The sequence below is a fragment of the Pseudophryne corroboree genome, chromosome 7 (genome assembly GCF_028390025.1).
Source record: "Pseudophryne corroboree isolate aPseCor3 chromosome 7, aPseCor3.hap2, whole genome shotgun sequence".
Classification (NCBI taxonomy): domain Eukaryota; kingdom Metazoa; phylum Chordata; class Amphibia; order Anura; family Myobatrachidae; genus Pseudophryne; species Pseudophryne corroboree.
Window position 1 is genome coordinate 377482757 of NC_086450.1, and position 27349 is coordinate 377510105.

Sequence of the window (27349 nt, forward strand, 5' to 3'; positions counted from 1 at the left end):
TGCTCCCTGAAAATAATAAACCTGACAAAGTCTTTTCAGAGAAACTCAGTAGAGCTCCCCTGTGTGTGACCAGTCTCACTGGGCACAGAATCTAAACTGGAGTCTGGAGGAGGGGCATAGAGGGAGGATCCAGTTCACACCCATTCAAAGTCTTAAAGTGCCCATGTCTCCTGCAGATCACGTCTATACCCCATGGTTCTTGAAGCATCCCCAGCATCCTCTAGGACGTATGAGAAATCAGTATGTTTATAAAAGAAGTATGTAAAAAGTAGTATGTGTATAAAAGTAGTATGTAAAAAGTAGTATGTGTATAAAAGCAGCATGTTTATAAAAGTAGTATGTGTATAAAAGTAGTATGTGTATAAAAGTAGTATGTAAAAAGTAGTATGTGTATAAAAGTAGTATGTAAAAAGTAATACTGTATGTGTATAAAAGTAGTATGTAAAAAGTATGTGTAGAAAAGAAGTATGTGAAAAGTAGTATGGGTAGAAAAGTAGTATGTGTAGAAAAGTAGTATGTGAAAAGTAGTACAGGCATGTGTATAAAAGTAGTATGTGTATAAAAGTATTATGTGAAAAGTAGTATGTGTATAAAAGTAGTATGTGGATAAAAATAAGATTTTACTTACCGATAAATCTATTTCTCGTAGTCCGTAGTGGATGCTGGGGACTCCGTCAGGACCATGGGGATTAGCGGCTCCGCAGGAGACAGGGCACAAAAATAAAGCTTTAGGATCAGGTGGTGTGCACTGGCTCCTCCCCCTATGACCCTCCTCCAAGCCTCAGTTAGGATACTGTGCCCGGACGAGCGTACACAATAAGGAAGGATTTTGAATCCCGGGTAAGACTCATACCAGCCACACCAATCACACCGTACAACTTGTGATCTGAACCCAGTTAACAGTATGACAACGTAGGAGCCTCTGAACAGACGGCTCACAACAATAACAACCCGATTTCTTTGTAACAATAACTATGTACAAGTATTGCAGACAATCCGCACTTGGGATGGGCGCCCAGCATCCACTACGGACTACGAGAAATAGATTTATCGGTAAGTAAAATCTTATTTTCTCTAACGTCCTAGTGGATGCTGGGGACTCCGTCAGGACCATGGGGATTATACCAAAGCTCCCAAACGGGCGGGAGAGTGCGGATGACTCTGCAGCACCGAATGAGAGAACTCCAGGTCCTCTTTAGCCAGGGTATCAAATTTGTAGAATTTTACAAACGTGTTCTCCCCCGACCACGTAGCTGCTCGGCAGAGTTGTAATGCCGAGACCCCTCGGGCAGCCGCCCAGGATGAGCCCACCTTCCTTGTGGAATGGGCCTTGACAGATTTAGGCTGTGGCAGGCCTGCCACAGAATGTGCAAGTTGAATTGTGCTACAAATCCAACGAGCAATCGTCTGCTTAGAAGCAGGAGCACCCAGCTTGTTGGGTGCATACAGTATAAACAGCGAGTCAGATTTTCTGACTCCAGCCGTCCTTGAAATATATATTTTCAATGCCCTGACAACGTCCAGCAACTTGGAATCCTCCAAATCGCTAGTAGCCGCAGGCACCACAATAGGCTGGTTCAGGTGAAACGCTGACACCACCTTAGGCAGAAAATGAGGACGCGTCCGCAGTTCTGCCCTGTCCGAATGGAAAATCAGATATGGGCTTTTATACGATAAAGCCGCCAATTCTGACACTCTCCTGGCTGAAGCCAGGGCCAGTAGCATGGTTACTTTCCATGTAAGATATTTCAAATCCGCCGATTTGAGTGGCTCAAACCAATGGGATTTGAGAAAATCCAAAACTACATTAAGGTCCCACGGAGCCACTGGGGGCACAACCGGGGGCTGTATATGTAGTACTCCTTTTACAAAAGTCTGGACTTCAGGAACTGAAGCCAATTCTTTCTGGAAGAAAATCGACAGGGCCGAAATTTGAACCTTAATGGACCCCAACTTGAGGCCCATAGACAATCCTGTTTGCAGGAAATGTAGGAATCGACCCAATTGAAATTCCTCCGTGGGGGCCTTCCTGGCCTCACACCACGCAACATATTTTCTCCAAATGCGGTGATAATGTTGTGCAGTCACCTCCTTCCTGGCTTTTACCAGTGTAGGAATGACCTCTTCCGGAATGCCTTTTTCCCTTAGAATTCGGCGTTCAACCGCCATGCCGTCAAACGCAGCCGCGGTAAGTCTTGGAATAGACACGGTCCCTGCTGAAGCAGGTCCCGTCTTAGAGGTAGAGGCCACGGATCTTCCGTGAGCATCTCCTGAAGTTCCGGGTACCAAGTTCTTCTTGGCCAATCCGGAGCCACGAGTATCGTTCTTACTCCCCTTTGCCGTATAATTCTCAGTACTTTTGGTATGAGAGGCAGAGGAGGAAACACATACACTGACTGGAACACCCACGGCGTTACCAGAGCGTCCACAGCTATTGCCTGAGGGTCTCTTGACCTGGCGCAATACCTGTCCAGTTTTTTGTTGAGGCGAGACGCCATCATGTCCACCTTTGGTTTTTCCCAACGGTTCACAATCATGTGGAAGACTTCTGGATGAAGTCCCCACTCTCCCGGGTGTAGATCGTGTCTGCTGAGGAAGTCTGCTTCCCAGTTGTCCACTCCCGGAATGAACACTGCTGACAGTGCTATCACATGATCTTCCGCCCAGCGAAGAATCCTTGCAGCTTCTGCCATTGCTCTCCTGCTTCTTGTGCCGCCCTGTCTGTTTACGTGGGCGACTGCCGTGATGTTGTCCGACTGGATCAACACCGGCTGACCCTGAAGCAGGGGTTTTGCCAGGCTTAGAGCATTGTAAATCGCTCTTAGCTCCAGTATATTTATGTGAAGAGACATCTCCAGGTTTGACCATACTCCCTGGAAGTTTCTTCCCTGTGTGACCGCTCCCCAGCCTCTCAGACTGGCATCCGTGGTCACCAGGACCCAGTCCTGTATGCCGAATCTGCGGCCCTCTAACAGATGAGCACTCTGCAACCACCACAGAAGAGACACCCTTGTCCGTGGCGACAAGGTTATCCGCTGATGCATCTGCAGATGCGATCCGGACCATTTGTCCAGCAGATCCCACTGAAAAGTTTGTGCGTGGAATCTGCCGAATGGAATCGCTTCGTAAGAAGCCACCATCTTTCCCAGGACTCTTGTGCATTGATGCACAGACACTTTCCCTGGTTTTAGGAGGTTCCTGACAAGTTCGGATAACTCCTTGGCTTTCTCCTCCGGAAGAAATACCTTTTTCTGAACCGTGTCCAGAATCATTCCCAGGAACAGCAGACGTGTCGTCGGGGTCAATTGAGATTTTGGAAAATTCAGAATCCACCCGTGCTGTTGCAGCACTATTTGGGTTAGTGCTACTACGTCCCCCAGCTGTTCCCTGGACCTTGCCCTTATCAGGAGATCGTCCAAGTAAGGGATAATTAATACGCCTTTTCTTCGTAGAAGAAACATCATTTCGGCCATTACCTTGGTAAAGACCCGAGGTGCCGTGGACAATCCAAACGGCAGCGTCTGAAACTGATAATGACAGTTTTGCACCACGAACCTGAGGTACCCTTGATGTGAAGGGCAAATTGGGACATGCAGGTAAGCATCCTTGATGTCCAGGGACACCATAAAGTCCCCTTCTTCCAGATTCGCTATCACTGCTCTGAGTGACTCCATCTTGAACTTGAATTTTTGTATGTACAGGTTCAAAGATTTCAGATTTAGAATAGGTCTTACCGAGCCGTCCGGCTTCGGTACCACAAATAGTGTGGAATAATACCCCTTTCCCTGTTGTAGGAGGGGTACCTTGACTATCACCTGCTGAGAATACAGCTTGTGAATGGCTTCCAATACCGTCGCCCTGTCTGAGGGAGACGTTGGCAGAGCAGACTTTAGGAACCGGCGAGGGGGAGACTTCTCGAATTCCAACCTGTAACCCTGAGATATTATCTGCAGGATCCAGGGGTCCACCTGTGAGTGAGCCCACTGTGCGCTGAAATTCTTGAGTCGACCCCCCACCGCCCCTGAGTCCGCTTGTAAAGCCCCAACGTCATGCTGAGGGCTTTGCAGAAGCCGGGGGGGGGCTTCTGCTCCTTGGAAGAAGCTGCTTGGTGCACTCTCTTACCCTTTCCTTTGCCTCGGGGCAAATATGACTGTCCTTTCGCCCGCTTGTTCCTATAGGAACGAAAGGACTGCGGCTGAAAAGACGGTGTCTTTTTCTGTTGGGAGGGGACCTGAGGTAAAAAGGTGGATTTCCCGGCTGTTGCCGTGGCCACCAAATCCGATAGACCGACCCCAAATAATTCCTCCCCCTTATACGGCAATACTTCCATATGCCGTTTGGAATCCGCATCACCTGACCATTGTCGCGTCCATAAACTTCTTCTGGCAGATATGGACATCGCACTTACTCTCGATGCCAGAGTGCAAATATCCCTCTGTGCATCTCGCATATATAGAAATGCATCCTTTAAATGCTCTATAGTCAGTAAAATACTGTCCCTATCCAGGGTATCAATATTTTCAGTCAGGGAATCCGACCAAACCACCCCAGCACTGCACATCCATGCAGAGGCGATGGCTGGTCGCAGTATAACACCAGTATGAGTGTATATACTTTTCAGGGTAGTTTCCAGCCTCCTATCTGCTGGATCCTTGAGGGCGGCCGTTTCAGGAGACGGTAACGCCACTTGTTTTGATAAGCGTGTGAGCGCCTTATCCACCCTAGGGGGTGTTTCCCAGCGCGCCCTAACCTCTGGCGGGAAAGGATATAATGCCAATAACTTCTTTGAAATTAGCAGTTTTCTATCGGGGTTAACCCACGCTTCATCACACACTTCATTCAATGCGTCTGATTCAGGAAAAACTACAGGTAGTTTTTTCAGACCCCACATAATACCCCTTTTTGTGGTACATGCAGTATCAGAGATATGTAAAGCCTCCTTCATTGCCGTGATCATATAACGTGTGGCCCTACTGGAAAATACGTTTGTTTCTTCACCGTCGACACTAGATTCGGTGTCCGTGTCTGGGTCTGTGTCGACCGACTGAGGTAAAGGGCGTTTTACAGCCCCTGACGGTGTCTGAGACGCCTGTACAGGTACTAACTGGTTTTACGGCCGTCTCATGTCGTCAACTGATTTTTGTAATGTGCTGACATTATCACGTAATTTCATAAATAAAACCATCCATTCCGGTGTCGACTCCCTAGGGGGTGACATCACCATTACCGGCAATTGCTCCGCCTCCACACCAACATCGTCCTCATACATGTCGACACACACGTACCGACACACAGCAGACACACAGGGAATGCTCTTATCGAAGACAGGACCCCACTAGCCCTTTGGGGAGACAGAGGGAGAGTTTGCCAGCACACACCCAAGCGCTATAAATATATAGGAACAACCCTATAGAAGTGTTGTCTCCCTTATAGCAGCTTAATATATATCAAAAACGCCAAAAAAAGTGGCCCCCCCCCTCTCTTTTTTACCCTGTTTCTGTAGTGCAGTGCAGGGGAGAGTCCTGGGAGCCTTTTTTGCAGCGGAGCTGAGCAGGAAAATGGCGCTGTGTGCTGAGGAGATAGGCCCCGCCCCCTATTTCGGCGGGCTCTTCTCCGGAGTTTGTGAGACCTGGCAGGGGTTAAATACATCCATATAGCCCCAAGGGCTATATGTGATGTATTTTTTAGCCAGAACAAGGTATTCTCATTGCTGCCCAGGGCGCCCCCTGCAGCGCCTTGCACCCTCCGTGACCGATGGTGTGAAGTGTGTGACAACAATGGCGCACAGCTCAGTGCTGTGCGCTACCTCATGAAGACTGAAAAGTCTTCTGCCGCCGGCTTCTGGACCTCTTCGCTTTTCGGCATCTGTAAGGGGGTCGGCGGCGCGGCTCCGGGACCGGACTCCATGGCTGGGCCTGTGTTCGATCCCTCTGGAGCTAATGGTGTCCAGTAGCCTAAGAAGCCAATCCATCCTGCACGCAGGTGAGTTCACTTCTTCTCCCCTAAGTCCCTCGTTGCAGTGAGCCTGTTGCCAGCAGGACTCACTGAAAATAAAAAACCTAAAAAACTTTTTCTAAGCAGCTCTTTAGGAGAGCCACCTAGATTGCACCCTGCTCGGACGGGCACAAAAACCTAACTGAGGCTTGGAGGAGGGTCATAGGGGGAGGAGCCAGTGCACACCACCTGATCCTAAAGCTTTATTTTTGTGCCCTGTCTCCTGCGGAGCCGCTAATCCCCATGGTCCTGACGGAGTCCCCAGCATCCACTAGGACGTTAGAGAAAGTAGTATGTAAAAAGTAGTATGTGTATGAAAGCAGTATGTTTATAAAAGTAGTATGTCAAAAGTAGTGTGTATAAAAGCAGTATTTGTATAAAAGTAGTATGTAAAAAGTAGCATGTGTAGAAAACAAGTATGTGTATAAAAGTAGTATGTAAAAAGTAGTATGTGTGTAAAAGTAGTATGTAAAAAGTAGTATGTGTGTAGGGGGCGTGGCTTGGATCGGTATGGAGTAGCTGTGTGCAGCCTTAGCTCTCCACAAAAAATCCTGTAAACTCATCCGTTTTCCCCAACCGGTGGATCCTGCTCCCTGCCAGCTGGCCCCTGAGTGTGTGCTGCCTCTGCTGCTGCCCTTGCTGACCCATTGTGCGGCGCGGTTGAGCTGCTGTGGACCTTCCAGCGTGGTCCCCGGTTCCCTGCCTCCCCGCCGGCCGCCGCCGGAGCTCCGGGAGCGGTGCGTGTCCGCGCGCCCGGTGGTGCCTGTGAGCTGGTCCTACGGCTGGGGGCTGCAGAGGAGAGGGCCCTACTGTCTGCTGTCCGGTGGGGGTGCATGCCTGAGGCCCCACTGCGGTGACGCTGGAGACCGAGCCCGGGCGGAAAAAGCCTGCGAAAAGTCGCCATTTTTAGCCCTGCTGCTCCTTCTCCCCTTGCGGTGCTGTGCGGAGCGATGACTGCGGTTACCATCCTGTCTCCCTCCTGGGCTTAATACTTCCACGAGGCCTCGCAAAGCCAGTGTCCTTTATATTTTCTCTTGGATGGACTGTATATACTTCACTGAAACCGGCTGCCATACATTAACTGCCTGTTATCCTGTGGTGATAGCCTGGGTGTCCCTGACTCAGCTTTTATTCTGCTGCAATTTACACAACGTACACCTGCTTCCTGACTATCTGCAGTGTGCCCACATACTTGTTCCGTTTATTTGGGGTGCCATATCTGCCCGGCCCAGGCGGCCCTGACCCGTGTGCTGAACCTGCTGTAATACTCCTGTGGATCTGCATTCCCGTCCAGGGGCACCATGGTGAAGGGAGGACAGAGTGCGGCTAACGCTGCAGCGAAACTGGAGAAATTTGCCAGATCGCAGCAGGCATCTACGTCTGCAAAGCGGGGTGAAGCCGTCCCGCCCTCGCCTGCGGCCGAGGTGGACACCTCCAACCATGATGAGCAGGTGCATTCTACCCAGCAAATATTGCAGGCTATCTCTGCGTCCGAACAGAGGGTCACGGACTGGATTGGGCAAGTAAAATGGATGTTTCTCTGCTAAGGCAGGATATGCAGAAGATCCGAGAGCGTGTGGGTGAAACTGAACATCGGATATCGGCTTTGGAGGATGCTGCTCCACCCTTGCAGTTGAGAGTGGCGGACCTGTCTACCCAGGTGACATCTATGCAGGCTAAGATGTCAGATATAGAAGGGAGATTGCGGCGCAACAACGTCCGATTTGTTGGGTTGCCCGAGAGAGCGGAGGGCAACTCCCCGGAGTCATTTCTTGAAGGGTGGCTTATTGATCTATTTGGCAAGGAGGCATTCACCTCTCAATTTGCGGTAGAGAGGGCGCACAGGCTCCCGCCTAGACCGCCGCCACCTGGGGCCCCGGCTAGAACATTTATTGCACGCTTCCTGCATTTCAAGGACCGTGACGCTGTGCTCCGTCTGGCCCGAACAAAGGGCCCTATCCAACAAGATGGACATAATATTTCCGTATTTCCTGATTTTGCCCTCGAGGTGCAAAAGAGCCGATCTCAATTTATTCAAGTCAAGCGTCAGCTCAGAGACCGCAATATACAATATGCTATGATGTTTCCAGCCAAGTTGCGGGTGGTGCTTAACAACACCACACATTTTTTCACATCTCCTCAAGATGCCGGTGCATGGCTGGAGCGTCAACCACGTCCTCCTTAATGATGTGTTGTTGCTCTGAGGCTGCTTTCAGGTTTTTTTTGCACCTATTTATCTAATGCATATTCCTGTGAATATAAATGCAATGTGAGGATATATGTAATGTGGGGCGTATGGGAGTGGGGCAAATTTATGTTTTTGCTCGCTCTGCATCATTGTGATATGGCGGTAACGGTCAGTCCCACATTATTTTACTGCTATTTGCTGCTTTGTATTGGGGCATGTGCCTGGCTATGCTGTTTTTTTTTTTTTTTCTTTTTTGTTTTTTCAGGGTTGGGGTACTACTTTTTTCTACGAGTTGTGGAGAGCTCTTACTGAAAATAGTGTAAGGGCTTTTCCTTAGGTTCTTTGGTTAGGCCCTTATCCCTTAGTTTGGTTACTTAATGGGAGTTATGGGATCCAGGTATGCCTTAAGTTTGCGAGGTGATACAGGGTGGGTGCGGGGGGGGTTAGTTAGTTTTTTTCTAAGCCATCATTTTTTAGTTATGTGCGTACTTTGCAATGACGCGTTATTTCTGTATGATAATGCTCTGTGCTCTTTTGCCTCCTGGGACGTAGGGGGACTGGTTGCTCCTGTCCCTATGTATTGTTTGCTCAGCCTTGCTATATTGCGATGCCAGGTTTTGCTGTATGTCTCTTTAATCTATCCTGTTACCCCTTTCCGTTACGATTTCTATGTCTGCTGTTTCTGAGGGGCTCCGTCTGCTCAGCTGGAACGTTCGGGGATTGAATGAAAAAATCAAAAGATCGTTGGTCCTGACTCAGGTTAAAAAATACCAGGCGGACATAATTTGTCTCTCTGAAACACATTTGCATGGAGGTAGGGTGTTGGCACTTAAAAAACCATGGGTTAGTCACGTGTATCATTCCACTTTCTCTGGCAGTGCCAGAGGCGTTTCTGTAATGATTAGAAAGTTCGTACAATTTCACCTGGATGACTGTGAAACTGACCAATATGGCAGATACGTCTTCCTACGAGCCCATATTAACTGCCGATTGTTTCATATATTAGCAGTATATGTCCCCCCGCCATATAATAATGAGGTTCTCCGTCACGCTGCCCGTTTCCTGGCCCGGTCCCCTGCTACCCCTGTGATATGCCTAGGGGATTTTAACAATGTTATGGATAGTAGCTTGGACAGGTGGAGGGAGTCTGTTGCGTCTTCCCCTCCCCTGGCGTCCCCTACCTCATTCGCGAGACTGGTGGGGGAGCTGGGGCTGGAGGATGTATGGAGATGTCGTAATCCCACAGCTACTCACTTCTCCTGTCAGTCCGCTACCCATCATGCTTTTTCTCGTATTGATTTGGTTTTAGTTTCTCCTGATTTATCCCCGGACGTGCTGGCGGTGGACTATCTCCCTAGGGGCATATCGGATCACTCTCCTGTTTTAGTCACAGTTAATATTGGTTGGGAGCGGGGTGCAAAAATGTGGAAGCTTAACCCCTTTTGGTTGACTCTACTGGGGGGGGGGGGGGGGTGCGGATCTGATTACCGCCTGGGAAGGGTTCCAGGAAGATAATTTACTATACAGTGTTCTGTCGCTGAAGCATGATGCCTTTAAAGCATTTTTGCGGGGCTCCTTTATAAAGCGGATCTCTGAAGTTAAAGCGTTCAGTAAGAGGGAGGAGGTGCGGTTGGAATCTTTGTGCCAGCGGCTGGAATCTCAATATCTTATTACCCATTTGCGGTCTGATGAGTTGTTGTGGAAGAACGCGCAGAGTGAGTGGTCGGATTGTTTATTTGAGAAATCCAGGCGTAGACTCCTTTTTGCGGGACATGAGCAGTATTTTCGGGCGGAGATGAATGGCAGCTACTTGGCCTTTTTGGCTCGGTCTGATTCCCCTAGAACAGTAATTCAGTGTGTGAAGAACTCTGCTGGCCAACTGTGTTATTCTGGATCAATGGTGGCGGAGACCTTCCGTAGTTATTATTCCTCGCTTTATGCCTCCCGAGCCGGTTACTCTGATGATCAGCTTGGGGAGTTTTTGGCTCAGTTGACCTTGCCATGCTTGTCCCGGGAGGACTCGGGGGCTCTGGATGCGCCTATCACGTTGGAGGAGGTGGAGGCTGCGATCCTGTCTCTCCCGGCGTCTAAGGCACCGGGATCCGATGGACTTCCGGGTGAAGTCTATAAAAAATACATCACTTTTTTTGCCCCCTATCTCTTATAATTGTTTGAACTACTCTTAGAGGGTGGGGCTCTCCCGCGTTCTATGGCCGAGGCCAATATAATTGTCCTGTTGAAACCAGGGAAAGACCCCCTGCTCCCAGAGTCTTATCGCCCCAATTCCCTCCTCAATACTGATGTCAAGATACTGGCGAAAATCTTGGCATCTAGATTGAATTTGGTAATTGCAGCAATAATTCATCCAGACCAGACTGGCTTTATGCCGGGTAAGTCCACGGCCCAAAATCTGCGTAGATTGTTCTGTCATCTCCAGAGAAGTGATATGGTGGGGTCGGACGCGGTGGTGGTGTCCCTTGATGCGGCCAAAGCGTTCGACTCCGTAGAATGGAGGTACCTGTGGGGGGTGCTGGAGAAATTTGCTTTTGGCCCTCGATTTATTGGCTTTATCCAGTTGTTGTATTCCTTGCCTGTGGCTCGTGTGACGGCCAATGGTTTCACGTCTGAGCTTTTTGCGTTGGAGAGGGGCACTCGACAGGGTTGCCCCCTATCTCCTGCACTGTTTGCGATCGCCGTGGAGCCGTTGGCCGCCCTGCTGCGTGGTAATGGCGGGGTCAGGGGAATTGAGATTGGGGGTCATGTGGATGTGGTGGCGCTATACGTGGATGACATGCTTCTTTTCCTGCGGGACTCTGATGACTCCCTACAAGCAGTGTTACAGATATAGATGGTTTTTTTCCCAGCGCAAAGTGAATAAAGATGAGTGACACACGTATATTAGAAAATAATTATTTTATTCTAAAAAGAATTTCCATAGATATATATATCTTATGATGTTTAATATGAGTGTGGTAGTTCTCTGTAATTATTTAAGACTGCTGTATGTTAAAAGGTGCCGTGTGGCAAGAACTATATATGTAAATAAGGTTAGTTATAAAAACACCTATTTCCGGAAAACAAACAGACAGACAAAATACATAAAAACATATAAAACACAAGACTAAGTGATTGAACGTTCACCGTCTGTTATTATGAGCTGTGCATACATATAGCTCCGTATGGTATGGAATTCAAGATGGAACGTATTGGTGTAGAGAGAAGTGCACTTTTTTAGCGGCTTACCCTCTCTGTAGGAATTAGAAATTATTCTTTTGGAATTACAGCTTCAAATGGATACAGGGTTAAATGTCCATATTTGGCTCAGTCCCATAGGAGTGTGTGATGTTAAAATGCAATCCGCAAGAATTGTATATGCTGTTAGCCTCAGAAGGTTTTGATCATACCTTATTGTCCCATATGGTCAAAGTTCCTTGCTGTCGGAATAAGAGTCCCAATTGGGATATCCCAATCCAAAAGAATAATTTCTAATTCCTACAGAGAGGGTAATAGGTGTTTTTATAACTAACCTTATTTACATATATAGTTCTTGTCACACGGCACCTTTTAACATACAGCAGTCTTAAATAATTACAGAGAACTACCACACTCATATTAAACATCATAAGATATATATATCTATGGAAATTCTTTTTAGAATAAAATAATTATATACGTGTGTCACTCATCTTTATTCACTTTGCGCTGGAAAAAAACCATCTATATTCCTAACTACCATAGCGGGATTAGGTAGTGATTCCGCACCCTTTTCCTGAGCCGCATTCTCAGTAAAGTGAGGGCACCTTCCGTTAGCGCAGTGCCAAATCCCCCCCTTTTAAGCAGTGTTACAGGTAGTGGAGAATTTTGGTATTTTTTCCGGTCTGCTAATTAACTGGGACAAATCCCACATTTTTCCTATTTCTGTCCTTCTCCCTGAAAACACACGGGGGGCGTATCCTTTGCAATGGACACTGCGGTTCAAATATTTAGGCATCTGGATTACTCCTATGGCGCGTAGCTATGTGGCCCAAAATATCGACCCCATATTAGCGACATTTAAAGAGAAGGCTCATAGCTGGAAAAAATTACCATTGTCTGTCCTGGGTAGGGTTAGTTTATTTAAAATGGTGATGCAGCCAAAGTTCCTTTATGTTCTGCACAATTCCCCGGTCTACCTTCCCAAGAAGATCTTTACTGTTATTGAGGGAGTTTTATCCTCATTTATATGGAGTGGCAGGCCAGCGCGGGTCTCTATCAGAACACTATGCAGATCTCAGATGTCCGGCGGGGCAAGTCTCCCGGATCTCAGACTATACTATGTGGCGACTCAGCTGGCCCATCTGAGTGAATGGACCGGGGATTCTCTGGGTGCTACGGTGAGGGGGTTTCTGGCTGAGCGGACGGAGTGTTCTCCTGCTTTCTCTCTCTCTCCTCTTCAGCTTCTCCTTTCTGGTCTCTCAACGTCTGGCTTGCCTCCCCTGTTGCGTCAAGCCTTGCTTATCTGGCGCTATGCGCACACTTTGTATGACTGGGAGGGACATGATACCTGTACCCCACTGTGGTTCAATAGTGCATACCCTGAGTTATATGAGATGTCGCTAGATAATATATGGATTGCTAGGGGTGTCATGGCGCTGGGTCCGCTATACCACGGTGGAGTGCTGAAGTCATTTCAGCAACTGAAGATCGAATTTGATGTACCTAACACTGCTATGTTCCGGTATTTTCGGCTTAGACATGCTGTACAGACCCAATTCCCTCACGGCCCACCATTGATTGCTGACTCACCTGTTAGGACGCTGCTTACTTCTTTGAGTCAGAGGGGGAGGGTGTCTACCATATATGCTGCTTTAAATAATAATAGCTATCCCGATCTATTAAATAATCTCCGTATTAAATGGGAGACTGATTTGGGGCAATTGTCCCATGAGCAGTGGCTCCAGATTATGAGTTCCCTTAAATACACTACGCCATGTATAAGGTATAAACAGGTTTTTTTCTACATTCTACACAGGGCCTATCGCACTCCGGCTACTATGCAGAGGGCTGGTCTTAGGGAAGATTCTAACTGCCCCAGGTGTCGGGCAGCCGATGCCGGATTTTGGCACTTACTGTGGGATTGCCCTGAGATTTCCCTTTTCTGGCATAAAGTGTGATGTGACCATGACAGCACCGTCCCTCCCTACATTAGATCCTGGTATATGTTTATTTGGGTTAGATTTGGAGGAAACACACTCTGTTTTACTGTACAAATATGTCCTGTGTCTCACTACGCTAGCTAAGGTGGTTATCGCTAGGGTCTGGTTCTCTGCTGGTGTACCTAGGGTGGAGCACTGGAGGGCGTTGGTGAACGAGGTAATTCGTCATGAGAGACATATGTATAAAATACGGGGTTCCACCTCTCGATTTACGGAGATGTGGGATCGCTGGAGTAGCACAAGGCTGGGCGGGCAGGTATTAAGCACATGAGCGACATTTGTAATAATATGAATACTCTTTGTCGTGGATATATATATGATAAGAATTAACACGCACACCAAATTGTGATCTGAAACTATCTGTTTATTGATGGCAATTGTTATTGTTATAGTTAATTTTCAATGTTGATGTTTTGTTATGTTTTTGTGACATAAAACTCAATAAAAATCACTTGATTAAAAAAAAAAAAAAGTAGTATGTGTATAAAAGTAGTATGTAAAAAGTAGTACTGTATGTGTATAAAAGTAGTATGTAAAAAGTATGTGTAGAAAAGAAGTATGTGAAAAGTAGTATGGGTAGAAAAGTAGTATGTGTAGAAAAGTAGTATGTGAAAAGTAGTATGTGTATAAAAGTAGTATGTGGATAAAAGTAGTATGTAAAAAGTAGTATGTGTATGAAAGCAATATGTTTATAAAAGTAGTATGTCAAAAGTAGTGTGTATAAAAGTAGTATTTGTATAAAAGTAGTATGTAAAAAGTAGCATGTGTAGAAAACAAGTATGTGTATAAAAGTAGTATGTAAATAGTAGTATGTGTGTAAAAGTAGCATGTGTAGAAAACAAGTATGTGTATAAAAGTAGTATGTAAAAAATAGTATGTGTATAAGTAGTTTGTAAAAAGTAGTATGTGTATTAAAGTAGTATGTGTATAAAAGTGGTATGTGTATAAAAGTAGTATGTGGGGGGGCGTGGCCTAGCTGCTACAGGGAGAGGACGTGTCTGTGCAGAGCTCTGGGTTATCGGGCACTTCTCTCCCTCCCTGCTTGCCCATACCTGCTCCTTTCCATCTGGTGACCACTCCCCCTCTCCTGCCGCTGTGCCCTGGTCAGTATGTGGGATCCGTGGAGTCGGGGAGCGCTCCTGGAGGTTCCCGCGGATTGCAGTCTATCTGCTGCCCAGAAGCCGGACACTAAAGTTAAAGGCCTGCTTGGACCAGACTTACGGAGCCAAGGAAAACGGGATGCGGCACCGTCGGTCAGATCCTACCTCTCCCTGCTGGTTCCTGGAGGGTCTCTGGGAGCTCCCAGAGACCGTGGACCCAAGGACCCTTGTGTTCCCCCTCCTGTTTTGGGTGACTATAATTTAGTACTTGATCCAAAATTAGATAGATCTACTCAGTCTCCTTCCCAGATGTCTGCAGCTCCAGCTGGCCCATCCATAGCCTGCCGTAATTTGCTGGCAGAATATGACCTGTATGACTTGTGGAGAGTTCAGAATCCAACTGGAGAGATTATACATAATTCTCTCCAGTGTATAATTCCTACTCTCACATAGATCTTATTCTTTGCGATAGCATCGGAGTTGGGCAGACTTAATCCGCCCTTCAAACGCGGCAGCCGCGTTTGAAGGGCGGATTAAGTCTGCCCAACTCCGATGCCCCCCGGTCTTAGTTGGAGACAAGGCGTAAACTGAGATGGGGCAATAACAAGGGGAACCTCTAACTAAAACCTGAAACAGAGTTAGGGGCAACTCCAGAACTCTAAACAAAAGTATGTTCGGCTCAGCCGCCAAGGCAAACTACAACAAAGGCAATGCAGACCACACGCCGACACAATACTGTTGTGTACCGGCGATGACAGCATATGCAGAACCCTCTGCAGAAAATCCAAAGCAATATAACAAGAAGCTACGGCCAAGGCACCAAAGCCGCAGACACAGGCTCACAGAACCAGAGGGCAGGCAGGATTCCGACAACAGGCCAGAGGACACCAAGACACAGGATAACTGGATCAGGAACAGGCAATACCACAGGACTTATGGATCAAAGGTTGACAGAATCACTGGGTTTCAGGACAGGGACGCTCCAGAACAGGATGCAGCTCACAAGAAGCTCCGGACTCTGACAGAGCTGAGTACACAGGATTCCAGTATCAGACAGGACCGGGACACAGATGCAATACTGGACAAGACACTAATCAGGAACATACAGGTATCTTAACAGAACGTCTATCACCAGCTCAGAACTGCAGAGCTAGCTAGGTAATTACGGAACACGCCCCAATCAGGATGGCTGGAAGCCAGGCACACTGTAATGGCCAAATACCGGCAGGTGAGTGTAATTCAGACAAGAGCCAAATTGCAGTACAGAGACTCACCACATAATGATCAACTATCTGACAGGTGAGGCTAAACACATAGAAACAGGTTGCAATCACACAGACTCACCACCGGCGGCCAACAAGAGTCTTCTAAACCATTGTAATGGAAATCCTGGCATGCGAACAGGACTATAATACATAATTCATAAACGGAAAGCAAACAGGAATGAACCACTGCTTGTGGTTCATAACAGGGAGGGCTAGATATGCCTGACCTGGGCCCTCATTCCGAGTTGTTCGCTCGCAAGCTGCTTTTAGCTGCATTGCACATGCTAAGCCGCCGCCTACTGGGAGTGAATCTTAGCTTAGCAAAATTGCGAACGAAAGATTCGCAATATTGGGAAAATATTTATCTGTGCAGTTTCTGAGTAGCTCGAGATTTACTCTTCCAGTGTGATCAGTTTAGTGCTTGTCGTTCCTGGTTTGACGTCACAAATACACCCAGCGTTCGCCCAGACACTCCCCCGTTTCTCCAGCCACTCCCGCATTTTTCCCAGAAACAGTAGCGTTTTTTCACACACACCCATAAAACGGCCAGTTTCCGCCCAGAAACACCCACTTCCTGTCAATAACACTACGATCACCAGAACGAAGAAAAAACCTCGTAATGCCGTGAGTAAAATACCAAACTTCTTAGCAAATTTACTTGGCGCAGTCGCAGTGCGAACATTGCGCATGCGCAATTAGTGGAAAATCGCTGCGATGCGAAGAAATTACCGAGCGAACAACTCGGAATGAGGGCACTGGTTCTCTACCAGGAGGCTTGTGTGCTAGCCCAGCTCAAGTACTGGTTGAGTGGAGCGCCTGCAGTGGGATGGGTATCCCTCGAACGTACAGGGAGTTTAAACTTTCCATTAGAAGATCTTTTTAAGATACAACCAAATTTAGACCCCGTTCTTTGACCCTTCTACCAGCCACCAGAATATCTTTACAGATCTGGGATAAATTAGTGAATCGCCTAACTGGGCATCACTTTCCTTATTCTACTATCTCACTGCAAACCATACCTAAATTAATCCCTAATTTAAATCTCTCTACCTGGTATGTTTGTGATTTGAATGTTTTGAGTGATCTTCTGGATGGTAATGTTATGCCCTCATTTTCCCGACTCCAGTCTCGATATAATCTCCCCAGTGGAGAATTATTGCATTATTTCCAAATTCACCACTGGTACAAAAGTTTACCTAAACATATGGCTCCTCCAAATCCGTTGTCCCAGGTTGTATTCGCACGTGTGTCTCTGTGTGATTCCAGGAGGGACATATCTTTTTGGTATAAGACGCTTGTCAGTTTACTTGTTACCACAAAATCTAATGTGCAGCTGAAATGGGAACAAATTTTTATTTCTTCCTACCGAATGTCTTAGTGCTTGAATCACACAGAGATACATATCAAACTCCTTAATAGACTGTATTTAACACCTGATAGGTTACATACATTTTTGGCAGTCTTGTTCCAAATATTGTTGGCGTAACTGTGGGGAAGTAGGCAATATTTTTCATATTTTCTGGTCCTGTCCTTCCCTTCGAAATTTCTGGTGCGAGATATTTACATTGATTAATATGGTCTTAAACCTTTCAATCACCTCCTCTCCGGTCATAGCCCTATTCCACATTTTTCCTGCTGAGGTACCACCCCATCAAAGATATTTGGTGGGGCATATTTGTATAGCTGCTAGGGCTGCATTGGCCCAAAGTTGGAAACAAGCTTCTCCTCCTCCCCTAGCCTTAGTCACCAACAAAATCCAATTCCATTTTACTATGGAAACTGACTTTTATGCCTTATTCCTCCTCGGCTTCCTCCCCAATGGTGAAATGGATGGCATGGCATGAATATGTAACTGTTGGAGGGGGTTTCTCCACCCCCCTAATTGACTCTGCTTACATTTCCGCCTTGAGTACTGACCTTACTAGCCCTGTGACTCCTATTGATTCTCTGTCTATTGATATGTTTCCCTGTTTGACCCATGTCCATCTGTATATTTTTCCAGTTATCTTTGTATTTTTTGTATTTTGCCTATATTGGACTGTTACATTTGACTTTTTGACATTTCTGATATTTGTATGTCTACATCCCGTTCCCCTGGTTCTGTATACCTCCCCATTCCCTCCTCTTTTCTTTTCTGTACCCCTTCCCCCTGCAAAAAGAAAACAGAATTTTATAACCTACCAGTAAACCCTTTTCTCGTAGTCCGTAGAGGATGCTGGGGTCCACATTAGTACCTTTGGCGTATAGACGGGTCCACTGGAGCCTTTGGCACTTTAAAAGTTTAATAGTGTGGGCTGGCTCCTCCCTCTATGCCCCTCTCACAGACCTCAGTTATAGAAACAGTGCCCGAGGAGACAGACAATCTCAAGAGAGGGATATTACTCAGATAGTGGCAAGATTCACACCAGCTCACACCAATTTATAACCATGCAACCAGCATGTAACACATAGAAACCCTGCCAATATGCATGAACAAAAGTGGCAGCAACATTTGCCATTACTTAACAAGTAACAACTGTGCAGGAGAAACTGAAGCACTGGGCGGGCGCCCAGCATCCTCTACGGACTACGAGAAAAGGATTTACCGGTAGGTTATAAAATCCTGTTTCCTCTTACGTCCTAGAGGATACTGGGATCCACATTATTGGGGCTATACCAAAGCTCCGCTCAAGAGTGGGAAGTGCACCAGGTTCCTGCAGAACCGATTGACCAAACCGTAGGTCGTCAGAGGCCAAAGTATCAAACTTGTAAAATATTGCAAATGTGTTTGATCCTGACCAAGTAGCTGCTCGGCATAATTGCATAGCCGAGCCACCCAGAAAGAACCCACATTACGAGTAGAGTGGGCCTTTACCGAATTCGGTACTGGCAATCCTGCCGTGGAATAAGCATACTGGATCGTACATCTGATCCAGGACACAATAGGCTGCTTTGAAGCAGGACACCCAATCTTGTTGGGAACGTATAGCACAAAAAGTGCTTCAGACTTCCTGTGACAAACAGTCGTCGCCACATAAATTTTCAAAGCCCTGACAACATCCAAGAATCTTGCGAAAGCTGAAGTGTCAGTAGCCATTGGCACCACAATAGGTTGGTTGATATGAAAAGCTGATACCACCTTTGGAAGAAATTGCTGACGAGTTCTGAGTTCAGCTCTATCCTCATGGAATATCAAGTAAGGACTCATATGAGACAACGCTCCCAATTCTGACACTTGCCTCGCGGATGCTAGGGCCAACAGTGTGACCACCTTCTACATGAGAAACTGTAGGTCCACTTTCCCTAAAGGTTCACTCCAGTCCGATTGTAGGAACTGCAACACAACATTTAGATCCCATGGTTCCGTTGGAAGCACAAAAGGAGGTTGGATGTGCAGAACCCCTTTCAGGAAAGTCTGAACCTCCAGGAGGACCGCCAATTGTCTCTGGAAGAAAATGGACAAGGCCAAAATCTGAACCTTGATCGAGCCTAGGCGTAGGCCTACATCCACACCTGCCTGCAGAAGCAGGAGCAAACGCCCTAGTTCAAAATCCACCGTAGGAAATTTCTTGGATTCACACCAAGACACACAAATTCGATGGTAATGTTTCTACGTTACCCCCTTCCTAGCCTGGATGAGTGTTGGAATGACCTCAGAAGGAATGCCCTTTTGGGCTAAGATCTGTCGTTCAACCTCCATGCCGTTAAACGTAGCCGCGGTAAGTCTTGATAAGCAAACGGCCCCTGCTGGAGCAGGTCTTCTCTGAGTGGAAGAGGCCGAGGATCTTCTAGGATAGGGGTGGGCAACATGCGGCCCGCGGACCGATTCTGCCTGGCCCGCTGTGCCCCATCAGAGTGCAATGACAAGCAGCCCGACAGGCTGAGCCGCTTGTCATTGCGCTACCCTGCTCCCAGACGCGGCGCCGCTAAGGAAATCCCGGTCACGTCACAGGGTCAGCTGACCGGGATTTCCTCTGTTGTTATGCGCTGGGGTCAGCTGTCCGGAACTCTGGTAGGCTGACAGCCAGTCCCCGTGTGACGGAGCTCAAGTCACTCGCGACCCTGCATCCTGACCTCTCCGAGTCCTCCCCTTCAGTGTGAGGAGCATGAGTGGCCAAGGAGGAGCGGGACTCAGGCAGGCTGGCAGCTTGTTTCTAAGACGTCACAAGGAGCCTGATTAGCAGCGGCTGTGTGTTGCTGGTAAGTATGTGCGCTGCAGGCGCCCTCTGTTCTCCAGGAGTTTGTTTGGGGCAGGCTGCGGGCACATATGGATGTATCTGCAGCCGGCAGCTGCTACTGTGGGGTGGGATGGGCAAGAGGGGGTTTGTGGATGGCTGCTGTGTGTGGAGCGCGGGAGGCAGGTGTCAGATGCCGGCTGCAGTGTGTGGGGAGGGGGTGTCAGATGCCGACTGCTGTGTGTGTGGAGGGGGGTGTCGGATGCCAGCTGCTGTATGTGGAGGGGATATCAGATGCCGGCTGCTGTGTGTATAGGGGGGTGTCGGATGCCGGCAGCTGTGTGTGGAGTGGGGGAGGGGGTGTCGGATGCTGGCTGTTGTATGTGGAGTGGGAGAGGGGGCTGTCAAATGCAGTGGGTGGGGGGTCTCTCTGGCTGCAGCTATACTGACAGGGGGTATCTCTTTGGCCACTGTTATGTATTGGAGGGATGATGGATTGGGGTGCTGGATGCTGCCTGTTGTGTGCTGTGGGGGAGAGGAAGGGGGGTGTATTGTGATTGTGACTCCAGCCACTGCTCTGTACTGGAGGGGGAGGTAATGTTGGCCACTGCTGTGAGTTTGGAAGACGGGGGTTGTGTAGGACGGCTGCTGTGTGTGATGGTGGGGTGTGCTTACCGCTAAGGTTGGGGGTCAAGGGTAAGGGGGTATGACAAGGGGGGCCCCCAGATATATCAGTGTACCGGGCCCCAATATTTCTATTGCCAGCCCTGGCAGCGGCCAGTGACTGAGGAGAAGAGCGCACGGGGGAGAAGGAGGGGGAGAAGGAGGGGGAGGAGGGAGCCGCAGCAGCGCTGTGTAATTGGTAGAGGTGCTGCTGCTGCTGTCCCTCTGCTTCACCATAGGCTGCCCTCCGCCGCTGTGAATGCTGGGAAGCGCATCCCAGCATTCACAGTGGCGGAGAACAGCCTATGGTGAAGCAGAGGGACAGCAGCAGCGCCTCCACCAATTACACAGTGCTGCTGCGACTCCCTCCTCCGTCCTCCTCCTTGCCCGGGATCTCTGCAGAAGCTGCACCGAGGAGCCTGAGCCAGCGGAGAGAGTAAGTATAATTCTTTCTTTCTTTCTTGTCTGACGTAATGTGTAAAAACAGGGGCGCTGTCTGCTGTAATGTGTAAAAAGGGCACGCTGTCTGCTGTAATGTGTAAAAAGGGCACGCTGTCTGCCGTAATGTGTAAAAAAGGGGACGCTGTCTGCCGTAATGTGTAAAAAGGGGGACGCTGTCTGCCGTAATGTGTAAAAAAGGGGACGCTGTCTGCCGTAATGTGTAAAAAGGGGGACGCTGTCTGCCGTAATGTGTAAAAAAGGGGACGCTGTCTGCCGTAATGTGTAAAAATAAGAATTTACTTACCGATAATTCTATTTCTCGTAGTCCGTAGTGAGGCTTGGAGGAGGGTCATAGGGGGAGGAGCCAGTGCACACCACCTGATCCTAAAGCTTTTACTTTTGTGCCCTGTCTCCTGCGGAGCCGCTAATCCCCATGGTCCTGACGGAGTCCCCAGCATCCACTTAGGACGTCAGAGAAAAGCCGTAATGTGTAAAATAGGGGACTCTTTTTGAGTATTTTGTGTGTGGCCCTCGAATATTCGCTGGAAGTGTTAAGCGGCCCCCCAGCTGAAATAATTGCCCACCCCTGTTCTAGGAGCAAGTCCAGAAGATCTGGGTACCAAGCCCTCCTTGGCCAGTCTGGAGCAATGAGAATTGGATAAGGGATACTCAACCTGTATATGTAGAAAAGTAGTATGTGTAGAAAAGTAGTATGTGGTTAAAAGTAGTATGTAAAAAGTAGTATGTGTATAAAAGCAGTATGTTTATAAAAGTAGTATGTAAAAAGTAGTGTGTAGAAAAGTAGTATGTGTAGAAAAGTAGTATGTAAAAAGTAGTATGTGTGTAAAAAATAGTATGTGTATAAAAGTAGTATGTAAAAAGTAGTATGTGTAGAAAACAAGTATGTGTTGAAAAGTAATATGTAAAGAGTAGTATGTGTAGAAAAGTAGTATGTAAAAAGTAGTATGTGTATAAAAGTAGTTTGTAAAAAGTAGTATGCGTATAAAAGTAGTATGTGTATAAAAGTAGTATGTAAAAAGTAGTATGTGAAGAAAAGTAGTATGTGTATAAAAGTAGTATGTAAAAAGTAGTGTGTAGAAAAGTAATATGTAAAAAGTAGTATGCGTATAAAAGTAGTATGTAAAAAGTAGTGTGTGTAGAAAACAAGTATGTGTAGAAAAGTAGTATGTGTAGTAAAGCAGTATGTAAAAAGTAGTATGTGTATAAAAGTAGTATGTAAAAAGTAGTACAGTATGTGTAGAAAACAAGTATGTGTAGAAAAGTAGTATGTAAAAAGTAGTATGTGTATAAAAGTAGTTTGTAAAAAGTAGTATGTGTATAAAAGTAGTATGTAAAAGTATGTGTAGAAAAGTAGTACATAAAAGTAGTAGGTGTATAAAAGCAAAATAAGACAAATTGGGGTATGATTTGAGAGACTGATGTAAAGACCCTGGTAACTAGAACTTAATAGGAAATCAGAGAATTGATACAAATGTGTCCTCATACAATGTGGCTTCATTCGTTCTAAACAGTCCTTCTTGGCCTGCCAGGTCCCAGGCTCAAAACATGCGCCTTATTTGTACAGATAAAACTTGAAATGACAATACTACTTTGCTGGATTACACTGATCAGTGTGATGTGCGACATCTGTATATTTGTGTGTCTGAAGCTGCATACAGATTGCTATGGCTGCTTCTTTTTCTCATGCCAAGTTCTGTTGTGCTTCATCTGTAACTGTACGTATTTCTAGAGTGGTGAGTGGTGCTTTGCTGCGTCTGCAATGCGAATAAGAAGCAAAATTGAAAGAAAAAACGTCACCCTACACTTCTCGGAGCGGCTCAGTCACACTAGGTGTCTTGTGCCGGATTACATACGCCTTACCGGCAGACGGGATGCCGGCTGTAAATATTCTGACAGCGGTATCCTATCCGGCAGAATGCCGACAGCGGGGCGAGTGCTACAAGTCCCCTTGCAAGCTCACTGTGCTTGCCACGATGCGGGCTCACTGCGCTCACCACGGGATCTATTACCACGCTATGGGTGTCATAAACACCCATGAGTGGGACTAGCCCTGTTGTGCCAAGATTCCGGCTGTCGGTATAGGGCAACCCCTTGGCCCTATGGCATAAAGACGCTAGGTGTATCAAGACACATCTGTACAAGAATACCCGATAGTGCTTGATTTGATAAACAGAACAGCATTGTATGAATGTATATGTATAGGGAAATTACATACTTACTATTTAACGTTTGTGCTTTCAGGAATCAGTAGAATCTGAAACATATTTTAAAGATGAAAACTTGGTCTACACAGTTCTGGATTTATTTTCGGCTGGAAGCGAAACGACATCTGCATCGCTAGGCTGGGCTCTTTTACTGATGGCAAAGTATCCAGAAATTCAAAGTAATTTTATACTGTGTGAGAATTATGACTGGGAGAGTTAAGAGGTTAATTGTTGACACATTCCATATTAGCTAATCATTGCGCTGTGTAACACTTTGCGCATTTACAATACAATCGGAATGGAAAATCAGGTCAGCAGATCACTTCATTAGCTGACCTTGAAGTAAAAGGTGAAACTGCATTCCAACCATGTGACGTGCGGTGGGGTGAGGCAGGTGAGGCAGAGCCTTTCCTGTCATACTTACGTTTGTACCAGAGTTTTGATTGTGTAAAGTATATGAAAAATACTAAGAATATGTTTGAAATATCTTCTTTGCATTATTCTAATAATTTTTATAGCCAAAACTGTGGAGTAAAAAGTCTATGACAGGTGAGGCAGTGCCTCACCTAGCTAACTTTTCCGCACATCTCTAATCAAAACTCACCAAATTTCCAGGAGTTTATACTGCTGCACCTGTGTATAATGCCCAGATGTACCCTTTGGCTCATATTTTGTGTGTAAATCTGGCTCTGGTGCCAGCTAGTGCCTATTTAGCCTTTTAGCTCACCGCACGTCCCATTCAGTACATTACCTGAATGACTGGATCTGTGCAGTCACTAGAATGGATGGACCAAAGACTTTATAGTTATATAATCCCATTCACTCAATCCATATTTCATTTGTTTATACAGTAACTGTACCTTAAAGGGTTTTCCTGTTTTTAACAGAAACACTACTTATGATTAATGTTTAACACTGGTGTGTGCTATCTCTTGCGGAAGAGATGTGCATGACGCCAGTGTGACATGAAATAGGAGTGTGGCGTGTGGCAATGACACCTTTTCATGTGCATGCTGAAAGCTTGCACACAAGTCCCCAACCCTCATATCCCAAATATTGTTCCTGAAGTCCCTCCAGTTTTAGGTGCCCTAGGTGCACCAAAGCCTTAATCCAGCACTGTCTACATGGCATGTTGTGGTATAATCGTCATAAATAGAATGCCAAGGCAAAGTTTCCTTGTATCAGGTAACTGTGCGGGGCTCCTAGATAGTGATAACAACATCTGTCTGTAATGGAAGCTTCTGAAGTTAGGAGTACAGTATGTACAGTGCATAGTTTTTAATACCGCTGCATCTCACATACTACGTCTTGGATGTGAACTTTGGCAAGAAAATCCATTTCTTCATCCCTAGACATGTACACCAGTAAGACTGACGTCACGTATGTACTTGAGATGAAAACTTGCAGAGGAACTGTATGATGTCTATGACAGGATGATAAAACATATGAAATAAGAGTGGGTTCCTGACTGGATCAGCTCGTTCCACAGAACGCATATAATATACAGTAGCTGTCAATAGATTTTACTCTATGCCGAAAAACTTACTACAGAATCCGAAAGTTGCCTATATGATATATTCTCATCACCTTGTTCCTAAGTATACAGTCCAGAGTTTCATACAAGTCTGTATAGTGGACAGATCTCTTTTTAGCAACTGCGCATGCGTTTTAACCTGCATGCAGTTGCACCTAGGCTAAGGGTGAGAGGTATCATAGGGCCTAATTCAGAGTTAATCGCAGCAGCAAATTTGTTAGCAATTGGGCAAAACCATGTGCACTGCAGGGGGGGGGGGGGGGGACAGATATAACATGTGCAGAGAGAGTTACATTTGGGTGGGGGGGGTTCAAACTGAAATCTAAATTGCACTGTAAAAATAAAGCAGCCAGTATTTACCATGCACAGAAACAATATAACCCACCCAAATCTAACTCTCTCTGCAAATGTTATATCTGCCCCACCTGCAGTGCACATGGTTTTGCCCAACTGCTAACAAATTTGATGCGATCAACTCTGAATTACCCCCAGAGTTCCAATATAATAATAATAATTTTATTTATATAGCGCTCTTTCACCAAACAGGACTCAAGGCGCTTTACAGACATCAAAACAAACATAATACAGAAGATTGATACAGCAATACACAGGCATAAAAATGAAAACCTAAAATGCATAGAGTAATCATAATGCAGGGTTGGTGTAAGCATTTTAGGTAATAACTTCCATGGGCTGTGTATTCCACCCTCACAGGGTACCAGGTGCGGCGACCATCTTCGGCGCACAGCGTAGGATTACCCTGGGTGGAATAGTCCATCCCTAAAAGAGGTGACACAAAATGGGGGTGATTGCAGCATCCTTACATTCAGAGTAGGGTACCAACAAAACTATCAGGTCCATGTATTTTCATCCCATCCACAAGCATACCAGATGAGGCAGCCATATTGGGCACACTAGTAGAGAGGTTACACTGGGAGGTAAGCCATACATGGGCCCAATGCATACATGGGAGAACGGGCACTTGTGTAGTCGTATGATATAACCTGTATGAACAAGCCACGTGAGGCACATCCTGCCCGAAGAGGAACCACCAGAGGGCCCCATTTGGGGTGCACTGTGTTAGATGCTGCCCCCCACCCCCCAGTGCTCCCTGCTCACCTTGAGGGGTAAGCCTGTAAGGCACTACTGATGTTCTCTGCCAGGCCTGGTCCTGGTGATTTCATTGCAGAGGTTTGGCGAGTCCACATAATGTTCCTGTAATCTTTCTTGATGGTGTTCAATGTTTGTTCAACTGTTTTTTTAACTGTTACTTTACAAAATGCTTAGAGATAGGAACGCTTTGAGTATTGGAACGCACAGCTGTGCATGGTTGAAGCTACAGATATACTATGGTAAATTGACACAACTACAGCTGAGGCAAATGTCCCACTAATCAAAGGGGTTAAATTACACAGTGGTTGACTAAGCAAACACCAGCCCAGTCTGCCTTCATTAAATATGCGCAACTAACCAAAATTTGAAACACAGGCAATTTAAATTACAAACAAATCCAGAAATCACAAAACTATTTAACAAAAGATTTGAAAATACATTTAGTAAAGAGATGTTTTGCAGAGGTTCAGATTGCAATATGCAGATTACAGAGTGAGATTTGAACATACATTTAGTAGAGATGTTTTGCAGAGGTTCAGATTGCAATAGGCAGATTACAGAGTGATATTTGAACACATACATTTAGTACAGAGATGTTTTGCAGAGGTTCAGATTGCAATAGGCAGATTACAGGGTGACATTTGACCATACATTTAGTAAAGAGATGTTTTGCAGAGGTTCAAATTGCAATAGGCAGATTAGAGTGTGAGAATTATACATACCTGAGGATGAGAAGAAAAGGAAGATGGTTAAGTCCAGACCAATGCAGGATAACTGGTTTTTTAACTGTTACTTTACCAAACGCTTACAGATAGGAACGCTTTAAGTATTGGAACGCACAGCTGTGCATGGCTTGCCATATGTATTAAAAATGTCAAGAGATACCTAAGGGCATTTTTATGCAAAAGAATGCCAAAAAGGGATCCTGTAGATCTGTTCAATTTTTCCCCCTGTTGGGCACGCATGCTGCGTGTGCGCGCCCATTGGTACTCGGTTTAGCCACTCAAAGCAGCTAAACCCAAAATATATGATCGTACAATGGGGGTAATTCCAAGTTGATCGCAGCAGGAAACTTTTTAGCAATTGGGCAAAACCATGTTCACTGCAGGGGAGGCAGATATAACATGTGCAGAGAGAGTTAGATTTGGGTGTGGTGTGTTCAATCTGCAATCTAAATTGCAGTGTAAAAATAAAGCAGCCAGTATTTACCCTGCACAGAAATAAAATGACCCACCCAAATCTAACTCTCTCTGCACATGTTACATCGGTCCCTCCCCTGCAGTGCACATGGTTTTGCCCAATTGCTAAAAAATTTCCTGCTGCGATCAACTTGGAATTACCCCCAATGTCAGAGTTGCGCAGTGAAAAAGACCCAGCTGCCTTGATACACCACTTAACGAGGGAAAAAAAAACACCAATTTCCTTAAAACATATATGCAAGCAGAGAAAGTGGAATAACACTGGCGCTAGGTCTTTA

The 27349-nt window shown here is 46.3% G+C and overlaps 1 protein-coding gene across 3 annotated transcripts in view; it reads left to right on the top strand.

Annotated features, from left to right (window-relative positions):
- The window catches only part of LOC134945333 (cytochrome P450 2K1-like), a 251682-nt gene that overhangs the window by 93286 nt on the left and 131047 nt on the right, over positions 1-27349 (top strand). For all 3 annotated transcript variants that reach the window (XM_063934537.1, XM_063934539.1, XM_063934538.1), the window contains one exon: positions 23263-23404. In XM_063934537.1, the coding sequence (XP_063790607.1) occupies positions 23263-23404 (142 nt within the window). The remainder of the gene's footprint in view (positions 1-23262; positions 23405-27349) is intronic.